The 17,922-nt window shown below is 37.2% G+C and overlaps 2 protein-coding genes across 4 annotated transcripts in view; both read left to right on the top strand.

Annotated features, from left to right (window-relative positions):
• The window catches only part of LOC131323193 (prohibitin-1, mitochondrial-like), a 38,677-nt gene extending 26,293 nt beyond the window's left edge, over positions 1-12,384 (top strand). Inside the window, exon 6 of the mRNA XM_058354880.1 lies at positions 12,375-12,384. The gene's annotated coding sequence lies outside the window, so the exon portion shown is untranslated. The remainder of the gene's footprint in view (positions 1-12,374) is intronic.
• LOC131323188 (pentatricopeptide repeat-containing protein At5g18475-like) lies at positions 4,617-17,121 on the top strand. Of its 3 annotated transcripts, XM_058354872.1 has the most exons (6): positions 4,617-4,832; positions 9,529-9,584; positions 9,681-9,870; positions 11,237-11,290; positions 14,587-14,648; positions 14,773-17,121. In XM_058354872.1, the coding sequence occupies exon 6, from the start codon at positions 14,816-14,818 to the stop codon at positions 16,346-16,348; it is 1,533 nt and encodes a 510-aa protein (XP_058210855.1). In that variant the 5' UTR covers positions 4,617-4,832; positions 9,529-9,584; positions 9,681-9,870; positions 11,237-11,290; positions 14,587-14,648; positions 14,773-14,815; the 3' UTR covers positions 16,349-17,121. The 3 variants fall into 3 exon arrangements, with proteins under 3 accessions (XP_058210855.1, XP_058210854.1, XP_058210856.1); XM_058354871.1 differs by lacking the exon at positions 14,587-14,648; XM_058354873.1 differs by lacking the exons at positions 4,617-4,832; positions 9,529-9,584; positions 14,587-14,648 and having other exon boundaries at positions 9,679-9,870.
• Positions 17,122-17,922: the final 801 nt, after the last annotated feature.

Below are 17,922 nucleotides of genomic sequence, written 5' to 3'. Positions count from 1 at the left end.
GAAGTATTTTCTAGCTTTGGTTTTCCTCCTTCAATTTTGTTTTTCATTCAGTATTGTAGGGTAATATGCAACACGATTTTGGCCTCTATTTTTTGTGGTTTTTGAACTGTGAGCTATTGTCTTAGCATGTTTGAATTCATTCATATATGCTTGTGATCTGATAGTCCAGCAACTTAGATTGGGCAAAATCATTGGCACAAAGGAATCCAGCCTGAATTGATTCTCATTTAGCAACAGTTGATAGACAATAGGTTTCATTGCATCACTTTGACTGTTAGGCATAATATTTTCCACCAAGAGGTGGTAGATTTTGGTCGCAGTAAATAGAGAGAGGAAGGGGAAGATCATCTAGAATAGCCAAACTTGGACACGTTTATTGGTATCTTTGGATTACTCTATCTATTTATCCTTCGAATGGAATATGTTGAATCTCTGTCATAGTTGTCATTGGGACATTCAGATTGTCATTGGCCCTAAATTCTGATAGAAAGTAGATTAGCCATGTTATGCCTGGTATTTTTATTAGACACTACACAGTGTTGAAGGAAATGGTAAACTGCATGTACCCAAAAGAAGAAGAAGAAGAAGAAGAAGAAGAAGAAATGGTAAACTGCTAATAAATAGGTATTTGTGCTGCAAATATGATGCCATAGTTTCGTAAAGATCACTATGACCATTTACATGACATTAAAACTCGCCTTGCCTTCTAAGACCAACATCCAAGACAATAGACACAAATAACATAAAGAGAGCACTTATATCAGAACATATAAAAAGGTCTTGGTATACCCCTTTGGATTGTTTTAAATTTTCTGGCAACTTTTTTAGTACACCTTGATGATCGGCTTTGTTCATTTTGTAGAGTTCGGTGAGAACATTAATATTGCCAAAAATTATGATCATTGAAATTTAATAGATACATGATCGGCACATGTGAAAAATGCAAGAAAACAAAATTTGAGTTCCAATTCAGTGCGTTTTTAGATTCAATTTTTGTACATCTTCCATTTTCACATGTGTTGATCATGTATCTTATAAAGTTCGATGAACATAATTTTTGTCAAGATTAATATCCTTGTTGAGTTTTACAAAATGAACGGAGCTAATTATCAAAGTGTGCTTGGAAAATGGCTGAAAAATTAAAAACAGACCGAAGTAGATACCAAAACCCATACCTAGCATATGGGAGTACAAAAGTTTCTCAAAACTTTCACCCAAGTATGATTTGCCAGAAACGGCGTTGTTGTCTAAAGCTTTAAACTAAGGGCCCAATTGGATGCCATATAAATTTTGGGTGTATTATTTTTGAAGTGGGGGATAAAATAGTAACGGGTATTAGTTAAGAAGGTATGACCCACATTGATGTGTCATTTATGGAGGGGGAATAAAATAATACTTGATTTTGATGAAGGATAAATTTGTGGTATAAGTTAGAGTGTATAATGTAAAAAATTGTCAAATGACTCATTTGCCCATATGTAGTATGAAATTAGATTATTCATTATATAATAACAAAATTCAATAAAATTAATTACTTTTCACAATTTAAAGAATAATAATTTAGTTTACAAATAAAAATAATTAATTTAATATTTGTAAATAATAAAAAATTAATTTCAATTTCAATTATATTTAATTCAATTTGTGGTTTGTTTAATATGAAGAAAATGTACAAATGTTTAGTTGAAATGCACCAAATCATTTTTCCTCTTTCCTTAATCTTCTCTTCTTTGTTTTTATCGCCAGAGAGAGAGAGAGAGAAAGAAAAGAAAGAACGGCATAAGAGAGAGAGAGAGAGAGAGAGAACGGCAGAAGAGAGAAGAGAGAAGAAGAAGCTGCTGCTGCACTCCGATCATGGTGAACATCCCTCCCTCTCTCTCTCTCTTTCTCTCTCTCTTCGATTTGTTGTTGATGTTCATCTTCTTCTTCTTGTTTCTTTTCATTGTTCATCACTCTGAAATTTAGGGTTTCAAATTTGAAATTGGGGGTTTGTGGTAGTTCTAATGGTTTGTGTGTGTGTGTTTGTGTAGGTGTGGTGGTGGTCTCCTATTCTTCTTCTTCTTCTTTTTTCTTTTTTTTTGATCCGTCTTTTTCTTCTTCTCTTTTTTTTTGATCTGTCTTATTCTTCTTCTCTGTTAACAGAGCAAGAGAGCCATTGGGGAGGGGGATAAGGATTGGTGTTTTGGTCAAAAAAACAGGTGTATTAGGCCGGATAAGTTATGGAGAGCTCAAGGGGTGGCAATAATTTAGCACCTTATACACCGAATTGAGGTGTATTCGCGAAGAAGGGGGATTGAATAATACATGAGGAAATAGGCTTGCCAGACCTAGCTAAAACTGTCCCATCACCCCTAAACCGGGTGTATTCCACGGTACACCCACCCAATGTTGCATCCAATCAGCCCCTAAGGGAGTTAAAAGCCAATTTCACCACTTGCCATTTTGACTGCTTGGCAATTTTTGACCAATTTTTTCCAATTAAGCCCCTCAATTGGCTAGGCTTTCCTTATAACATTGAGGGTGAATTCGTCTTTTGTATGATGTGAGTGGATTATCGTGTCACACTGACGTCAGCAGTGAGCAAGCATACTGAGTAATGCTACCACACACACATACACACCCATATACACACCCACACACACAAGTGTGTGGGTGTGTATGTGTGTGTGGTCTAGAGTGGTGTGGGGGGGGGGGGCCACACACTTGTGTGTGTGGGTGTGTATATGGGTGTGGTTCTGGAATAATTGTATTTCTTTTTGTTTCTCTATCCACTTCTCAGAGAGGATGGTTCCAGACGAAACCAGCAGAGTGCATTGCGTAAGCAATTGCTTTTGCGATGATTTTCCCACCTCCTCGCCGCCCGGATCTTCCTCTTAACTCTTTCGCCCATTCGATCCCCCGTCATCCTTGACCGCGCCTTCTCTAAGATTGCAACCCTAGGCGAGTGGAGGCGCTTTGGAGCCGATCTTACGTGCTGCGATCTGAGATTTGTGCGCTGTCATCCGTCAAGTTCGGTTCTTGTTTCTTCGATTTCTCTTTTCTATGTTGATTTATGGACGTGTGTTTATGGAGTTGAGTGTTTTTCTAGCGTGTGTTTTGGGGTTGCGTCTTTAGGGTTTCAGAGGGGGTGGGAAGTGAGGTGGGGAAGGAGGGATTTTTGCGAAGAGAGGGGTATGGTGGTGTGGAGGAAATGGGGGCCGCTGTGTATGGAGATAATGGTGGGTTTTGTTCTGAGTTGAGGAATTCTGCTTCCAAGTTTTGGGCTAAAAGGGCGAGTGTTTGGCAGGTTTGATGATCATTTGTTCGTCTTTTATTCTTGTTCTTCGATTGCTTTAGTTATTGGTGGAGTTTTTGCATAATTATTTTTTCTTGTTTCTCATCTGTTTGGTAGCGTAAAATATGGAATATAGAATTGAGAGAAAATGAAAGAAAGATTTGAGTGTGTCAAGGGGATGGGAGTGGATCCTCTCCTGTTACTGGAATTGTCTCACAAGTGCTGGTCCTACAAACAGGAATTGTCTCACAAGTGCCGGTCGTACAAACATATCTTCATGTCAGTGCCAGCCCCGACCTTTGGGTTGCCCAAGCCCGACCTTCCGCTTGGTTGCCCACTATTGTTAAGTATATATAAAAAAAAAATGACATACAAGCAAAAAAAACAAAGCGCAAACAAGATTATATTATCCATTTAGCTTGAATTACATCACTTGGGTATAATGCTTTATGATTAACACGATTCTATTTAAAGAAAATAACTTCTCCCTACATTTTTTTGAAGCAAATTCTTCAATTATTAAATCATCATACTTTAACTTATCTAAGTACTTATTTTCAATTGATATTATAATCAATCCACTTAATCTCTCCTGTGACATGATAGTCTGAAGATAAGTTTTTATCAACTTCAACTTCGAAAAACTCCTCTCAGCCGAAGCAACTATGATCGGAATAGTCAACAAAATCCGATAAGCAACCCAAACCATTTGGAAACCGCCATCTTTCCAATAAGACCTTATAAAACCAAGGATGTCCATCAATTTTGTTAGTTCTATCGGCAATATTGTTTTCAAATGTCTAAGTTCTTGGAATAACTCCTTTCCGTGAATATCAACATGTTAATTGTATTCCAAGAAACTTTATAGTTTAGTGCAATGCTCCATCAATTGCTCTTCAGTAACACTCTTGAATTTCACGTTAAACAAAAGTCCAACGATTGCTTCTTAAAGTTCAAATTGCTCAAACCGATCCTTAAGTGATGCAAGAGCTTGATCTATGATACAGAGGAAATAAGAAAACTTTAAACGATCTTCCGATGATAGACTTTTATTGGCATCATTTCCCACATCCTCATCAAATTGCTTCTTTCTTAATTTGAACAACTCCATTTTTTTTGCAAATACTGGTTCAAAATTGTAGAGACCCATAATTAAATTATTTAAAAATGTTAATGTTCAATATGTGCTTGAGTTATATAAATGTAAAAAAAATGAATGAATGTGGGGTCCTTGTGAAATAGAATATTGATTGTGGCATTTAATGTGATACTTTAGAAGTTGAAGGGTATGAGTGTGATAAACCTATATAACAAAAAAAATCAGGAGCAGGAGATTCATTCTTTTCCCCCTTTCTTTTCTTTCTTTTTCGGCGTCTCTGTCTCTCTCGGCTCTCATCGCTCTCGGCTCTCATCTCTCTCACCTTCTCTCTTCGATTTCATCTACTACGAGTTACTAAAGTTGTTCTATGTGACGAGAGCTTCCTATCCATCCAAGAAAATTCCTGATCGGAGCACTTCGAAGTTTTCTCCATGTTCGGGCTTGCTTCTAACCTTTGAGGTAGGGATCTCCTGCCTTCTTTACATGTTTAAGTGTTAGTTTGATGTACAAGAATCAAGTTTGATCATCTATTTTGAGTCTTGAATAAATCTAGTGTATGCTGAAAATTTCGTGGGTTCTGGTAATCTGTCTTTTGGGGGCTCTTCTGCTAGGAATCAATTTTTGGTGCCTTCATAACTGTTAAAGTACGTTTCAATACGAAGATTTCGGTACCAAGATCATGCAAAACCGATAATCACACAATTAGTTATGAATTTTTGAATACTGGCTGTTTGCTGGATGTGCGAATCTGTGCGTGGCTGTCTTCTTTTAACTTTCTGGGCATGATGAAGATTTTGGGTGGCTTTGGGCCTTTTACAGGAGCTGCATATTTAAGTTAAGAAGAGATTGGCGTTGGAATCAAGTAATTTGGTTAAGTATACAATTTTTGGCGAATTTCTAAAGCAGGGTTGGTTGACTGGTGCGAAAATGGTTGCGAATCTGTTTTTATTTTGATTGTTGGGTTAATCTCCCCTCGTTTCTGAACCTGGGATTAAGATGACAAGGTTATGATTTTTCTAAGAGTATGGCAATTTGCTCAAAGAAATTTGTGGTGCCTTGTGTGCCCGGACTTTTGGGGTTTTTGGAAGAACTTGAGTTTTAATCTAGGGATTTCTCTCTCTCTATGCTTGTTTATGTGGTAGTTAGTACATTTTTGAGTGTCTAAACCCTATGCTTGAAATGGGTGTGATTTAGGAAAAACTTGAATCAGATTTTTGAAAAAAAAAAGAAAGAAAGAAAGAAGAGAGTTTGAGCTTGTCTATCTTCGAATATTCTTGTTTTGATGTTGGGCTAGTACGTGGGTATAATTTAAGAGAAAGGGGTCGTTCGAGAACCTAAGGTGTATCCAAGTCTTTAAAAATAGGAACGTGATAACAGAAAATGATATTGGCAATGGTAAGCCTAGAATCTAAGTAAAAGGTGTGTGAATAAGTGTGTGTGTGAGCTTCTCGATGTCGGTGTGATTAAAGTGTCACGTGTATTGATGTGTTGATATGCAAGCGAATGCTTTGATGTTAATGTTATTTGATTGATGAAGTTATGTGGTGAATTTCCTACATAAAAGAGTTGGACTTGGGTGTTTTTATTGTTATAATCGTGAAGATGGTATTATTTATGCATAGTTAACTCTTTGAGTTGGTTTGATCGGTGTGTTTTGTCTTACATCAAGACTGGGAAAAAGTGTTTGATGTTGATGTTATCTAATTGATGAGATTAATCGATTGTAGTCCAAGGGTTGTAATGAGGAAGTACCGCAACGCAAGGGGTGGTAATGCAGAAACCCAACTAATGAGTTATATTTTACTGCAACGCAAGGGGTGGTAATGCAGACGGCAGCGCAAGGGGTGGAAATGCTGAAACCCAACCATTGGGTGATGTTTACTGTAACGCAATGGGTGGTAATACAGAAGGTTGTGAGTATTAATATGTTGATTTAGAATGTGACGTTTAGACAGAACGAAACACTCATGTGAGAAACTATGAACTTTTAACCTGAGTTGGTGTCTTGGATGGTTTGAAGTGTCGATGCTTGCTTTCTTCCTTCTTGTAGACTTCCTAAATTTTAGTGGCTTCATAAATTGGGATTAGTGTGGTAATTTATTTGGTTTGGAAACATGTTAATTGATGCCGTAGATGTGATAGTATCTATTGTGAAAGAGTTACATTGGTATTGTAGTTTAAACTTATAATGGTAAACTTGAGATTTGACTGAACGGTATGCATGTACGTATAGGTGGATAATTCACACTTGTTGATGACGAGAGGAAAACGAAAAGACAGAATAAAAAGTGACACGAGGGAGGACATGATAAAACTTAAGTTTGAAAAGATTAAATTAGGTGGATGTGTGAGTTCTTTGATGACACATTGAGGTTAAGGTCCTTGTGCACATTGTATTTCACTTCTTTGTGTGACCAGTGAAGTGGGTAAGAAGGACATATTGGTTGGTTAAAGAATTCGAAGTTGTCTCTTAAGTCACTGGAATGAAAACGTAGGAGTTTGCCTTGAGTTTGGTAATGATAGCCTGAGTTTATTTAAGATAGAAGTGGGTGCGTGTGCGTGTGTAGCTGAGAGTGTCAGTATTTGAGAAATGGAGTTAAATATTTTTTTCCAACATGAGAATGGTATTTTGTGTTCCACTTTTGACAAAACAAATCTGCGTTTGGAAAATGTTTTTCCTTTATATTTGTCTTCACTTCTGCATATAATTTAGGAATGGATATCTCTACGAGCTAGTGTAGCTCATCCTATCCTTTCAGGTATTTGCCATTTGCCATGGCACTTAGCTTGGACTGCATGGAGTGCACATTGAGATGTCTTTTGAGAGCTTCATTGGAATCATTAAGGAGTTGTTTATCACCAAGTTTAATTCACGTCGTGTACTTTACTTGCAATTGAAAGTTGTACCTTTTGATTAGATCATATGTAAAGCTATGTATAAACTCCTCTCATTGATTATTATGAAACCCATTTTACTTGAAAATGTTTGGGAGACTCGATGTTCAAGAAAAAGGGGTAAAAAAAAGAAAAAGGGGTAAAAAGAAGAAGAGACTTTGATTCGTTGTTTGGTTTTACAAGACATTTAAGGGTAAATATAGTTGAGAGAAAGACTTTTATTTGTAGAAAATGTATTATTATTTTAGTTGAAAATCGAGGGCGTGACAAAAATAAAGTAGTGTGCGAATATGAAATGAATCAGATTTCATACTTATTTTTTCTTATGAATTAGCATTGTTCTTAACTTCTTCACAAAATCAAAGTAAGGGTTTACACTAGGTAAATTTGGGGGCAAATTAGAGTAAGGGTTTCGTACAATCCCGTCCCTTCTCGTTTTGGCTATAGCGTCCCTTTTCTTTTTTTCTTCTTATCTGATAGCCCTCCTAATTTTCTCTCTTAATAATTTGCCCTCCTAATTTTTTTTATATCTGTTAGTTACCCTAGGTATAGAAAACCTCTCTTTGCCCTCCCAATTTTCTTAAGTATCATAATTTTTTTAAAGTGGGTGGAAACCATACATATTTACTTTTTCAAAAAAAAATTTGTACAATTTTTTGGATGATGCCCCTAAATATATTTTTTTGCTGGATTTCTATTTTATTTTGTATACACACATTTTTTTTTTTGTTTGCCCCTTGCCGGGGGGTTGCCCGAGCTTGCCGGCTTGCGGGGTTTACCCCCTGGCCGGCCCTGCTTCATGTGAAGATATCCTGCATTGTTAGAAATTATTTGACTCCCCGGAACTGGGGGGGGGGTGGTGGGATCCCATCCCTAATGGGATTTGGGGCTGTGAAAACAAAATGTGAAAAGACCAGCATATTTGTTTCCTTTCTTCCTTTTGTTGTGTCCTTGCAAATTTCAAGTCAATTTTAAAGAGGACTGCTGTTGAATTCTGATGACCGCTTGACTCTGCATTTGCGGCTAATGCTGTTTTGTTACGATAAGGATATCTGCTTTTGGAAGTTTCATTTCGTAGATTGGTTTTGCGGGAATTGTTGGTTGTTTTGATGCCATTGACGTTGGAAAGATTACTGCTTCATGTGTAATTGCTATTGTTTAGGACCATATCTTCTGAAGTTGATCACCGAGCATTAATTGGCACCAAAAGTTCAAATTTAATTGTGTGTTTAGCTCATAACCAAGTCGCATCAACATTCTTCCTCGTGGAGTGCTGCTATAACTTGCAATTTGTCTAATCATTTGTATTTCTTTTGTTGGGATTTTGTCCTCATCCCCTTATCCATGACTTGGTGATATTTTAATCTTTGTGGGTACCCACTTGATTTGGCCTTTTTTGAATCACAAACAACTCTTGATTTCAGTATTTCTGTTGTTTACCATTGTACTTCCACATTTGACTGGGCCACTGCTCATCAGTCTTCTTATTACTGTTGGGGTATCTTCTTCCTACATCTCTGTCATCCAACTGTAATTGCTATTATTGGACCCGACTTATTTCCAGTTAAATAAGTCCTGGTAAAGACAAATTGCATTGGAAAGTTGAAAAACACTAATCAATATGAGGGCACTTCTGTTGGATTTTGCTTTTTTTATTTTTTTTATTATCTGGATTGCACTAAGGAGCCCGTTGCACAATTGGAATCAATTTCGTAATGTCACCAATAAAAAAGGAGTTAATTTTGTGCTCTCTCTCTTTCATGGGCTCATCTAAGTTTGTTGTGGATATTCCCTTTTGTTCTTGCTTTCCTGTTTTTTCTTTTCGCTTTTGACTGTTAATTTCTTTTACAGAATTTACCTTTTCTGAGTTTCAAACACAACAAATTTTTGCACGCACTGAAGGTGATTTAGATTTTCGTATTTGAGATGTAGGAATTGCTTCTCTTGCTATAATCCCTTCGGAAAGTGTGGTCCAATTAAAAATCATCAGTTCACGTGGTACTGTGATAGAATTCGTTCACAAAAAGATGAAGTTTCCCTTTCATTATGAATTGGACTGATAATTAACTTGCAAAATCTCCTTCTTGCGCATCATTATACATTTTCTCAACTCTTGTTGTTGCTTTAGCTGCCAACTTGGTGAGTGTTTAACTTTGATAATTTCGAAGGGACTTATCATATTCATATTGCTAAGGAGAACTTAAGACTTGGGATTATGCTATTTCCACAATATGTTGATTTCATGTGTTCTTTGTTGTAGGATGTTCAGTATGAATCCCTTGAATCATTATGTCATCTGAAGCATTTTGCTTCGAGGTAAATTTGAACAGTCTGCATTAAAATATTGTGTCACAGTGTCAGTTGAAGCATAGTACAACTAATAGAAGTGCATCAAATGTTTATTCTCTGAAGGGAGTCCCCTTGCAAGTCGGAAGGTGAAGCCTCAGGTGTATCCTCTAAACTGAAGTTACTTGAGTGGGAACTGCTGAATTTGGAAAGAATTGGAAAAAGTGATCTATCCAAGGTATCGTCAAAGAAGCGGAAGCAAACAAGGAGATATCAGGCTCTTGCAGGGAAGATCGATAACTTATGTAGAAGAATGGTAATGCATAACAAGTTAGCAGTCTTCTTTTGCAGCTTTGTGCTTTTACATAAAATTTGGTTCGTCTTCTTTCACCCGAGTAGTTTAGTTATCTTTTCACTATATGTCACTGTACTGCTACATACAATTTACATTTCAATTAGCACCGCATCTATTTTTTTGAACGCCTAATTTTTTTTACCTTGTACAGTAATTGTTTTCTTTGCCGATCAAAAGAAAATTGTTGTACAGTGAGTAGAAATTAATAGCCAAGATTTTGAGAAAGACGAGGATGGCATATCAATTGGTTCATTAGATTTTTGGGATAGAAGATTTTTAAGAATGATGTTGCGCATGGACCAGAGTTGTGAGGACTGGAAATCAGACATCCAAGTTGCAGAAATTTGTATTGATCAAATACTTGAAACTCTATTTTATGCTGCTTTCAGCTGTTTTCATTATCAAGTATGCGTATTACATGGCTGTGCGAGCATTTATCTTGATAACGCTGTTTGACTTATCAAAGGCAAAACTTGTTTTGCTGCTGTCACAAATTGGCAATTCAAAAAATTTACTATGATAGTGAATCCTATTTTCATTAGAATCTATCATTGTGTCCAAGTAACTAACTATATGTTTTTTTTCATATGCACGTATAGCTTGGTAATTTTATGGAGGCTAGATTTCATTTTTTGGATTTTCTCTGGACTTTAGAGTGATGACTTCACTGTACCGATAGTTGTTAGTTTTGTTTTTGTCTTCCTCAATGCTCTGATAGGAGAATATCTAACTTGATAGACCAAAAAAATTAAAATACTATTAAAAGCGTGTACCTTTTCCTTTTCTATATTCAATTTCCCTCTTAACCTTGGATGATTGCTTTGCTCTTAGGTTTGTTTTCCATTAGAGTATTATGATAATTTTAGTGTTATCTAACCTGTTAATAAAAGAACATTGAATGGGTGGCAATATTTGGTCTGGTTTTTCCAATTAAGCCCCTAGATTGGAGGGGTTCTAGGTCTGCCTTCAGGAGTATTTGTCATCAATATGCAATTTTTAACTTAGCCCTAGATAATTGGTCCACTTTTAGGTTTCCCCGCTGATAATGAATTTTACTATGTTCTTACTGCCGAGGCTCAGAAAACCATAGCCGCTGTGTCATACTGTAGAGAAAATAACCACGACGAGATCACTTTTAAGCCAGATGTCAAATTCATGCGTGACTATGATGATTTGTTAGAGTTGGGTGGTGATCTTGAATGGACAGCAGAGAATGATTTAGTGATTTGGTTGGAGCCATTGTGCAGAATTCGTTTGTGCGATATAGCACTATTTATGGTCTCTTACTTCTGGCAAATGTTGATTATAACTTGTAATCACTCCTAAGGACCTTGAGAAGTATGCAAATCTTAATGCTGTTCAAGAATGAAGAGAACTTCTTGTGAGTATCATACATACCTCTGAATATTCATATGTATTTGCTTTTCGTTGTCTTTCGTATCTCTTTATGCTTTCTTCTTTATATGCGCAAGAGTAACATTAGTAAAAGATTACTTGGAAAAAAAGGAAAACTGTGCTGTGATTTTTTTACTCTCAAAATTACAATGAGCCTAAACTCTTGCTACATTTTAATTCATCGCAAATATGAAGTATGGTTGACTAATTAAACTAAAAAAGTACAGTTGGATGTACTATATCTGTTTAAGTATGTCTTCGGAATTGAACGAATACAAAAGGAGTTTCTTGTGACACTTTGTTTGTCTTGTCACTTGTGCCATGTATAAGAATGTAGAAGTTATTTTTGTTTGTTCCAAATTCTTCATTTTGTAATGATTAATGACATACCATAGTTTGGAATGGAAGGTACTAGAAGTATTTTGTTTGTGCAGATTCAGTAATGTGACAATATTCATACCTTTAGTTACAGTTTTAGTTGTTCCATTGCTTCCAAATATTATGCTCACTGCTTTCATTAGTTTTGCCGGCTTTTGTTTTTTATGATAACTAATGAATTCCATTAGTATTGGGAGCGTAGTCAAGACTCAATTTACAATACGAATGCTCCAAACACAAAAATACCAGGCATGAAACACCTCGTGCTGGCACGAGCCGCTCACCTAGTTGGGAGAATACATTTTGATCCCCAAACCGGCAAACCCTGAGCCCGAAGTCATTATGCGAAACCCATTCCCGTTGCTTGTTCTCTCTCTCTCTCTCTCTCTCTCTCTCTCTCTCTCTCTCGCTGAACGGAGGATATATATGATGTGCTGGTAATTTGTATCTATCTGCGACACGTTTTGGTTCTTCCAATTCGGGTAGATTTCTCTCTCTGTCATTTTTGGTGCTTTACATCTGCTGACGGATGTAGGTGACATTATTTCAAGTGGGTAAGCTCGGTTTGGTTGGTTTCTTAATTTTTCTACCTTTTTAGTTTATTTGGAAAGTTGAAAAATTTTATGCTCTGCCATGTAATCGCAGTCGTAAACTCGTATTTACCTAGGTATTTTAGGTGCGAATTAGGATTATAAACCCCAAATTTCTGTCTCAACTCTGTCATTCACATTGTGTTGTCGCACCATTACTTGAAACCCTTAGTCTATTTTGCTTCGCTAACGCTCGGCTAAGTCTTGAACCTTCATGCTGACCGTTCGCTTTCTTAGTAGCAAAAGCGCTTCTCTTTGCCCCTTAAGTAAAAGGACAAGAAAGAGATTATTGGTTTTCTTACTCTATTACTTAGTTTGGGGTAGAACTTTATTGATGGCAACATAGGGAGAATGTTAAAACTTAGGAAGTATTGATGTGGTAGTACAGGACGACGGGGGGCAGACAACGAAGTCAGGGAATTGAGGTAAAGGGTCCAAGCCAATCACATGGGACCAGTTCGTTTGCAACATAATCATGTGCTATTTGTGGATTGTAAATTGTAGTACCTGTTCTTTGTCTTAGCACTTGAGTCACTTTGTTCATCTAGTTTTAATTAGTGCATGTAAAAAAAAGCTAAAATATGTAGATGGGCTGATGTTTGTGAAGTAGGTGACAAAATTAGAAACTGGGTCAGTTTCGTGAGATTCTTAATCTTTCTCTATTTGTGTCATTGTGTGATTGAAATGTTAATGCTACCAGATGATTTATCACAATTTTCAACTTCGATTGTCATTGCCGTTTAGATATGAATTGTACGGTTTAGTTGTTCCTGAAAAACGGTATACAAGGGACTAGGATCATCCATGTCTCATTTTCACTGGGTTGTCACGGCACCACAGCTTAAGAAGAATCTTCATCCATCTTAGCTTGGGCTAAAGCTTTAGTGTGGCAGCACAAGTAACTTAATTAGTGGCAACGTGACAGAACAAGGAGAGTGGGGCAACAAGGAGGTTAGAGTATTGGTAGTACAAAGGACCAACTGTTTTGCAGCTTAATCTATTTTCATGTGTACCGGCCTCTCGTAACCGTGTCCATTGTGAGATACAGATGCGACACAACATTTTTCCGGACACGTGTCAGACATACCTAAATACATGTATTTTTTAATCGTATTTTGTTTAGTCGAACTCATTGTAGACATTCGAGGACACATTGGGGACACTCCAAGATCATGTTGAGGACACATTGGAAGGTTAAAATGATGCTTTAGAATTGGGCCCATAGTCAAAATTTTCATGGATGTTTAGTTCAGGAATATTTATACAATGATCATTGATTTGTATATTCACAATGTTTTACTTCTTTTTTTTTAATCTTAATTTGACACAAAAGTCAACTTTTATATGAATTCTTAAGATACATATAGGTCATATTTGACGTGTCCTAACATGTCTGTGTCCTAGTTTTTGGAGGAATAACGTATTGTATCTGTATGTCGTATCCATAGCCGTGATCCTTAGATGATCACCATATTAGCACCTTTAATCGCTGTGTAATGATTTTGTCGAACATAAAGCAAAGGAGTAGGAGAAACCTGTTTGAGTGTCACATGGAACCTAAATTTAGGAGAAAAATCTTTGATCAACTTTGTTGTGACTCTTGACTACAGTACGGAGGAATAGTAGTAAGGAAGATGTGGTGGTGTGGTTAGTGGAGAAAAACAGTACATACTCTCTTGGATCAATGACCAACCAGCTGGAGAGAGTTTGGTCCGGAAGAATTGCAACGACTAAGGTGAAATGTTTTGCTTGGTTGGCGCTGCAGAATAGGATTGCCATGAAAGATCTTCTTAGTTGGGTGGGGGGGGGGGGGGGGTTACTGTTTTCAAACTCCATCACCTTTTGTCCTTTGGTGAAAATATTTTAGAAACTACTCATCATCTACTACCGTTGTGTTCTTGGGTAGGGCCCCAGAGATCGTCCTTCATTAGCATTCTGGTGGTTTGGCTTCAGTAATAAGGATTTGAAAAAAGTAATTTAGGATGCAATCTTCTTTGCCTGTGTTCTGAACTTTATGGACTACAAGACTGAGGTGGTCTTCAACAACATTTCTGTTGATTGGTGTTTGGTTACTGCGTAATGCCAAGTTAGAGTGGCTTCATGGGTCATTACGGCTTAGAATATTGGAGATTATAACATCCAAGACTTAATTAGATGTATTTGAGGGTGTAAGGGCTTTTAAGATTAGAAGCAACTGTTCGCAGCTGGTGGTATTTGCTTCTATTTCCAGTTGTATTTTGCTGCTGTTTTGTTGACATCTCGCCAATCTTGAAGTTGTGGCTTGCACATAATTTATTGTTTTTTGTTCATATAGATGGGAGTATCACACATTCATGTTCTGCAGCTTATGATCCAATTTACTGACATAGTCATAGTGTAAGCCATTTCTCTACTTGATTAATTTTTGCTTTATTGTTGTTTGTGTTCTTAGAGAGGAAAAACTTGCTTCGTGTTCTTTAGTCAGCCTATCTATTGACTTACATATTCTTGTCTTCTCCAGATTATGAAGCCCTATAATAGCCTCAACAGTTTTCTTGGATTAGATGAAAGTCGCTTTCCATAAGCACCGGTGGTTCTCTACTTCGACTTCTACGCTGTCATCTTCACTTCCATGGATCTCCCCGCTTCAGCTCCTCAAAAACCCTTCTCAAAAACCAGACCTTCCTACCGAAACCACATTCACCACAGTTGAAGCTCGAAGGAAATCCAAATACATATCTCACAATTCTGCCATCAACTTGATAAAACGTGAGAGGGATCCACAACGTGCCCTAGAGATTTTTAACAAGGCATCCGATCAAAGGGGATTTAATCACAATAACGCCACCTATGCGACTATTCTCGATAAGCTTGCTCAGTTCAAGAAATTTCAGGCAATTGATGCAGTTCTTCATCAGATAACATATGAAACATGCAGGTTTCACGAGGGCATATTCCTCAATCTCATGAAACATTTCTCAAAATCCTCTCTACATGAAAGAGTGCTTGAGATGTTTTATGCCATTCAAACAATTGTTCGCGAGAAGCCCTCCCTTAAAGCCATCAGCACCTGTCTTAATCTTCTGGTTGAGTCAAATCAGGTTGATTTGGCACGAACATTCCTTGTGAATGCAAAGACGAATCTCAACTTGGAGCCTAACACTTGTATTTTCAACATCTTGGTTAAATACCATTGCAAGAAAGGGGATATCGAATGTGCTTTTCAAGTGGTGGAAGAGATGAAAAAGTCCGAAACTTATTACCCTAATTTGATTACCTATTCGACTTTGATGGATGGTCTTTGTGAATGTGGAAAGCTCAAAGAAGCAGTTGATGTGTTCGAGGAAATGGTCTCGAAAGATCAAATCATGCCCGATGCTTTAACTTACAATATTTTGATTAATGGATTTGCCCGTTGGGGAAAAGTTGACCGGGCAAATAAAATAATCGAATTCATGAAGAAGAACGGTTGCAAACCAAATGTTTTCAATTACTCAGCCTTAATGAAAGGGTTTTGTAAGGAGGAAAGATTGGAAGAGGCCATTGATGCTTTTACTGAGATGAAGAACATTGGTCTGAAACCCGATACAGTTGGTTATACCACTTTGATTGATAGCTTTTGTAAAAATGAGAGGACTGATGAAGCCATGGATTTGCTTCAAGAGATGAAAGAAAAAGGCTGCAGAGCTGATGTTGTCACCTTTAATGTGATATTAGGAGGATTGTGCAGAGAAGGTAGGGTTGAGGAGGCTCTAGGGATGCTTTGTACGCTACCTTATGAGGGTTTTTCTTTGAACAAAGCAAGTTACCGAGTTGTGTTGAATTGTTTGTGCAGAGAAGGGGATTTAGGCAAAGCTCTTGAGTTGTTGTGTTTGATGTTGGATAGGGGGTTTGTGCCGCATTTCGCAACTTCAAATGAATTACTGGTTCGTCTTTGCGAGGACGGGAAGGTGGTGGATGCTACGACAGTGTTGTTTGGATTGATGGAGATGGGGTTCAAACCGGAGCCTGATTCATGGAGTGTTTTAGTTGATGTTGTATGCAGAGAGAGGAAGTTACTGCCTGCGTTTGTTCTACTAGATGAGTTATGGAAATAGAGGACAAAATCCATATACTTGGTAATTATTTAATGGTTTTTTTATTCCGCAATATTAACAAAGTCTTGTCTAATGGTCGTGCAGAATAGTGTAATAGTAAAATCCCTCGAGCTCAACTATCTACTTCCACCTCCCACGTATACACACGCTCGCACATGAAATGCTTGTAGTTCGAGAAGAAAGAGTGTTCGAGAATAATGGACTAGAGAGTAAATCTTCCAATTAAAAAAAAAGAGGAAGAGTTTTGGACCAAGCTGTTTGTTGTCCCAAATGTGGCAGGAGAGTTCTTTTTCCGCTTAAAGCCATTGTGTGACACAAAGGATGGAGAGGTTTTAATGGTATTGGATTCGGATAGGATAGTAGTCTATAACCCGAAGCAAAATAGATATAAGAGGATTGGGATCCCAAAGACTTGCAAATGGATTGATGTGGCATTTTATACCGTCTCTTTTCTCACCTTGTGGTTGCAATGGCATTAAATGGGACCGCTAATCCGATGGAAATGGAAGAGGAAGTGATAGTTCAAAAGATCAATCCGCTACTTTGCTCATTCTTTGTATTTGCTTATGTAGCTTGAAACTTGCAATTTAACTATCGCAATGTTGTTGATGGTTTTGTTTTGTTTTTCATTGTTTTGTTGTTAGGTTGTTACCCTTGTTAGTGTTCCAATAGAAGAACCATGATCCTTGTCCACGTGAGTGCTACTTCATTTGTTTTTGTGTTATCGAGCACAATGTAGAATGCACAACAATCAAAGTCAAATCTTTTGTTGATGCTTGCTTGTTCTCCTCCATTATAAAAAGACTTACCAAAATAACTACGATATGTATAGTTTTCTCATGGAGCTTGTTGGTCGGAATCTGGAGCAATTTGCTTTTGTTTTAGACTATTTATGCTTTCTTCGCACAGTTTGGATTAAAAGGAAGTATTTTCTAGCTTTGGTTTTCCTCCTTCAATTTTATTCTTCATTCAGTATTGCAGGGTACTATGCAACACGATTTTGGCCCCTATTTTTTGTGGTTTTTGAACTGTGAGTTATTGTCTTAGCATGTTTGAATTCATTTATATATGCTTGTGATCTGATAGTCCAGCAACTTAGATTGGGCAGAATCATCGGCATGAAGGAATCTCAGCCTGAATTGATTCTCATTCAGCAATGATTGATAGACAATAGGTTTCATTGCATCACTTTGACTGTTAGGCATAATATTTTCCACCAAGAGGTGGTAGATTTTGGTCGCAGTAAATAGAGAGAGGAAGGGGAAGATCATCTAGAATAGCCAAACTTGAACACGTTTATTGGTATCTTTGGATTGTTTTATCTATTTATCCTTTGAATGGAATATGTTGAATCTCTGTCATAGTTGTCATTGGGACATTCAGATTGTCATTGGCCCTAAATTCTAATAGAAAGTAGATTAGCCATGTTATGCCTGGTATTTTTATTAGACACTATACAGTGTTGAAGGAAATGGTAAACTGCATGTACCCAAAAAAAGAAGAAGAAGAAGAAGAAGAAATGGTAAACTGCTAATAAATAGGTATTTGTGCTACAAATATGATGCCATGTTTCT

This window comes from Rhododendron vialii, chromosome 4a (genome assembly GCF_030253575.1).
Source record: "Rhododendron vialii isolate Sample 1 chromosome 4a, ASM3025357v1".
Taxonomy (NCBI): Eukaryota; Viridiplantae; Streptophyta; class Magnoliopsida; order Ericales; family Ericaceae; genus Rhododendron; species Rhododendron vialii.
This window is presented reverse-complemented; position numbering and strand designations above follow the sequence as displayed.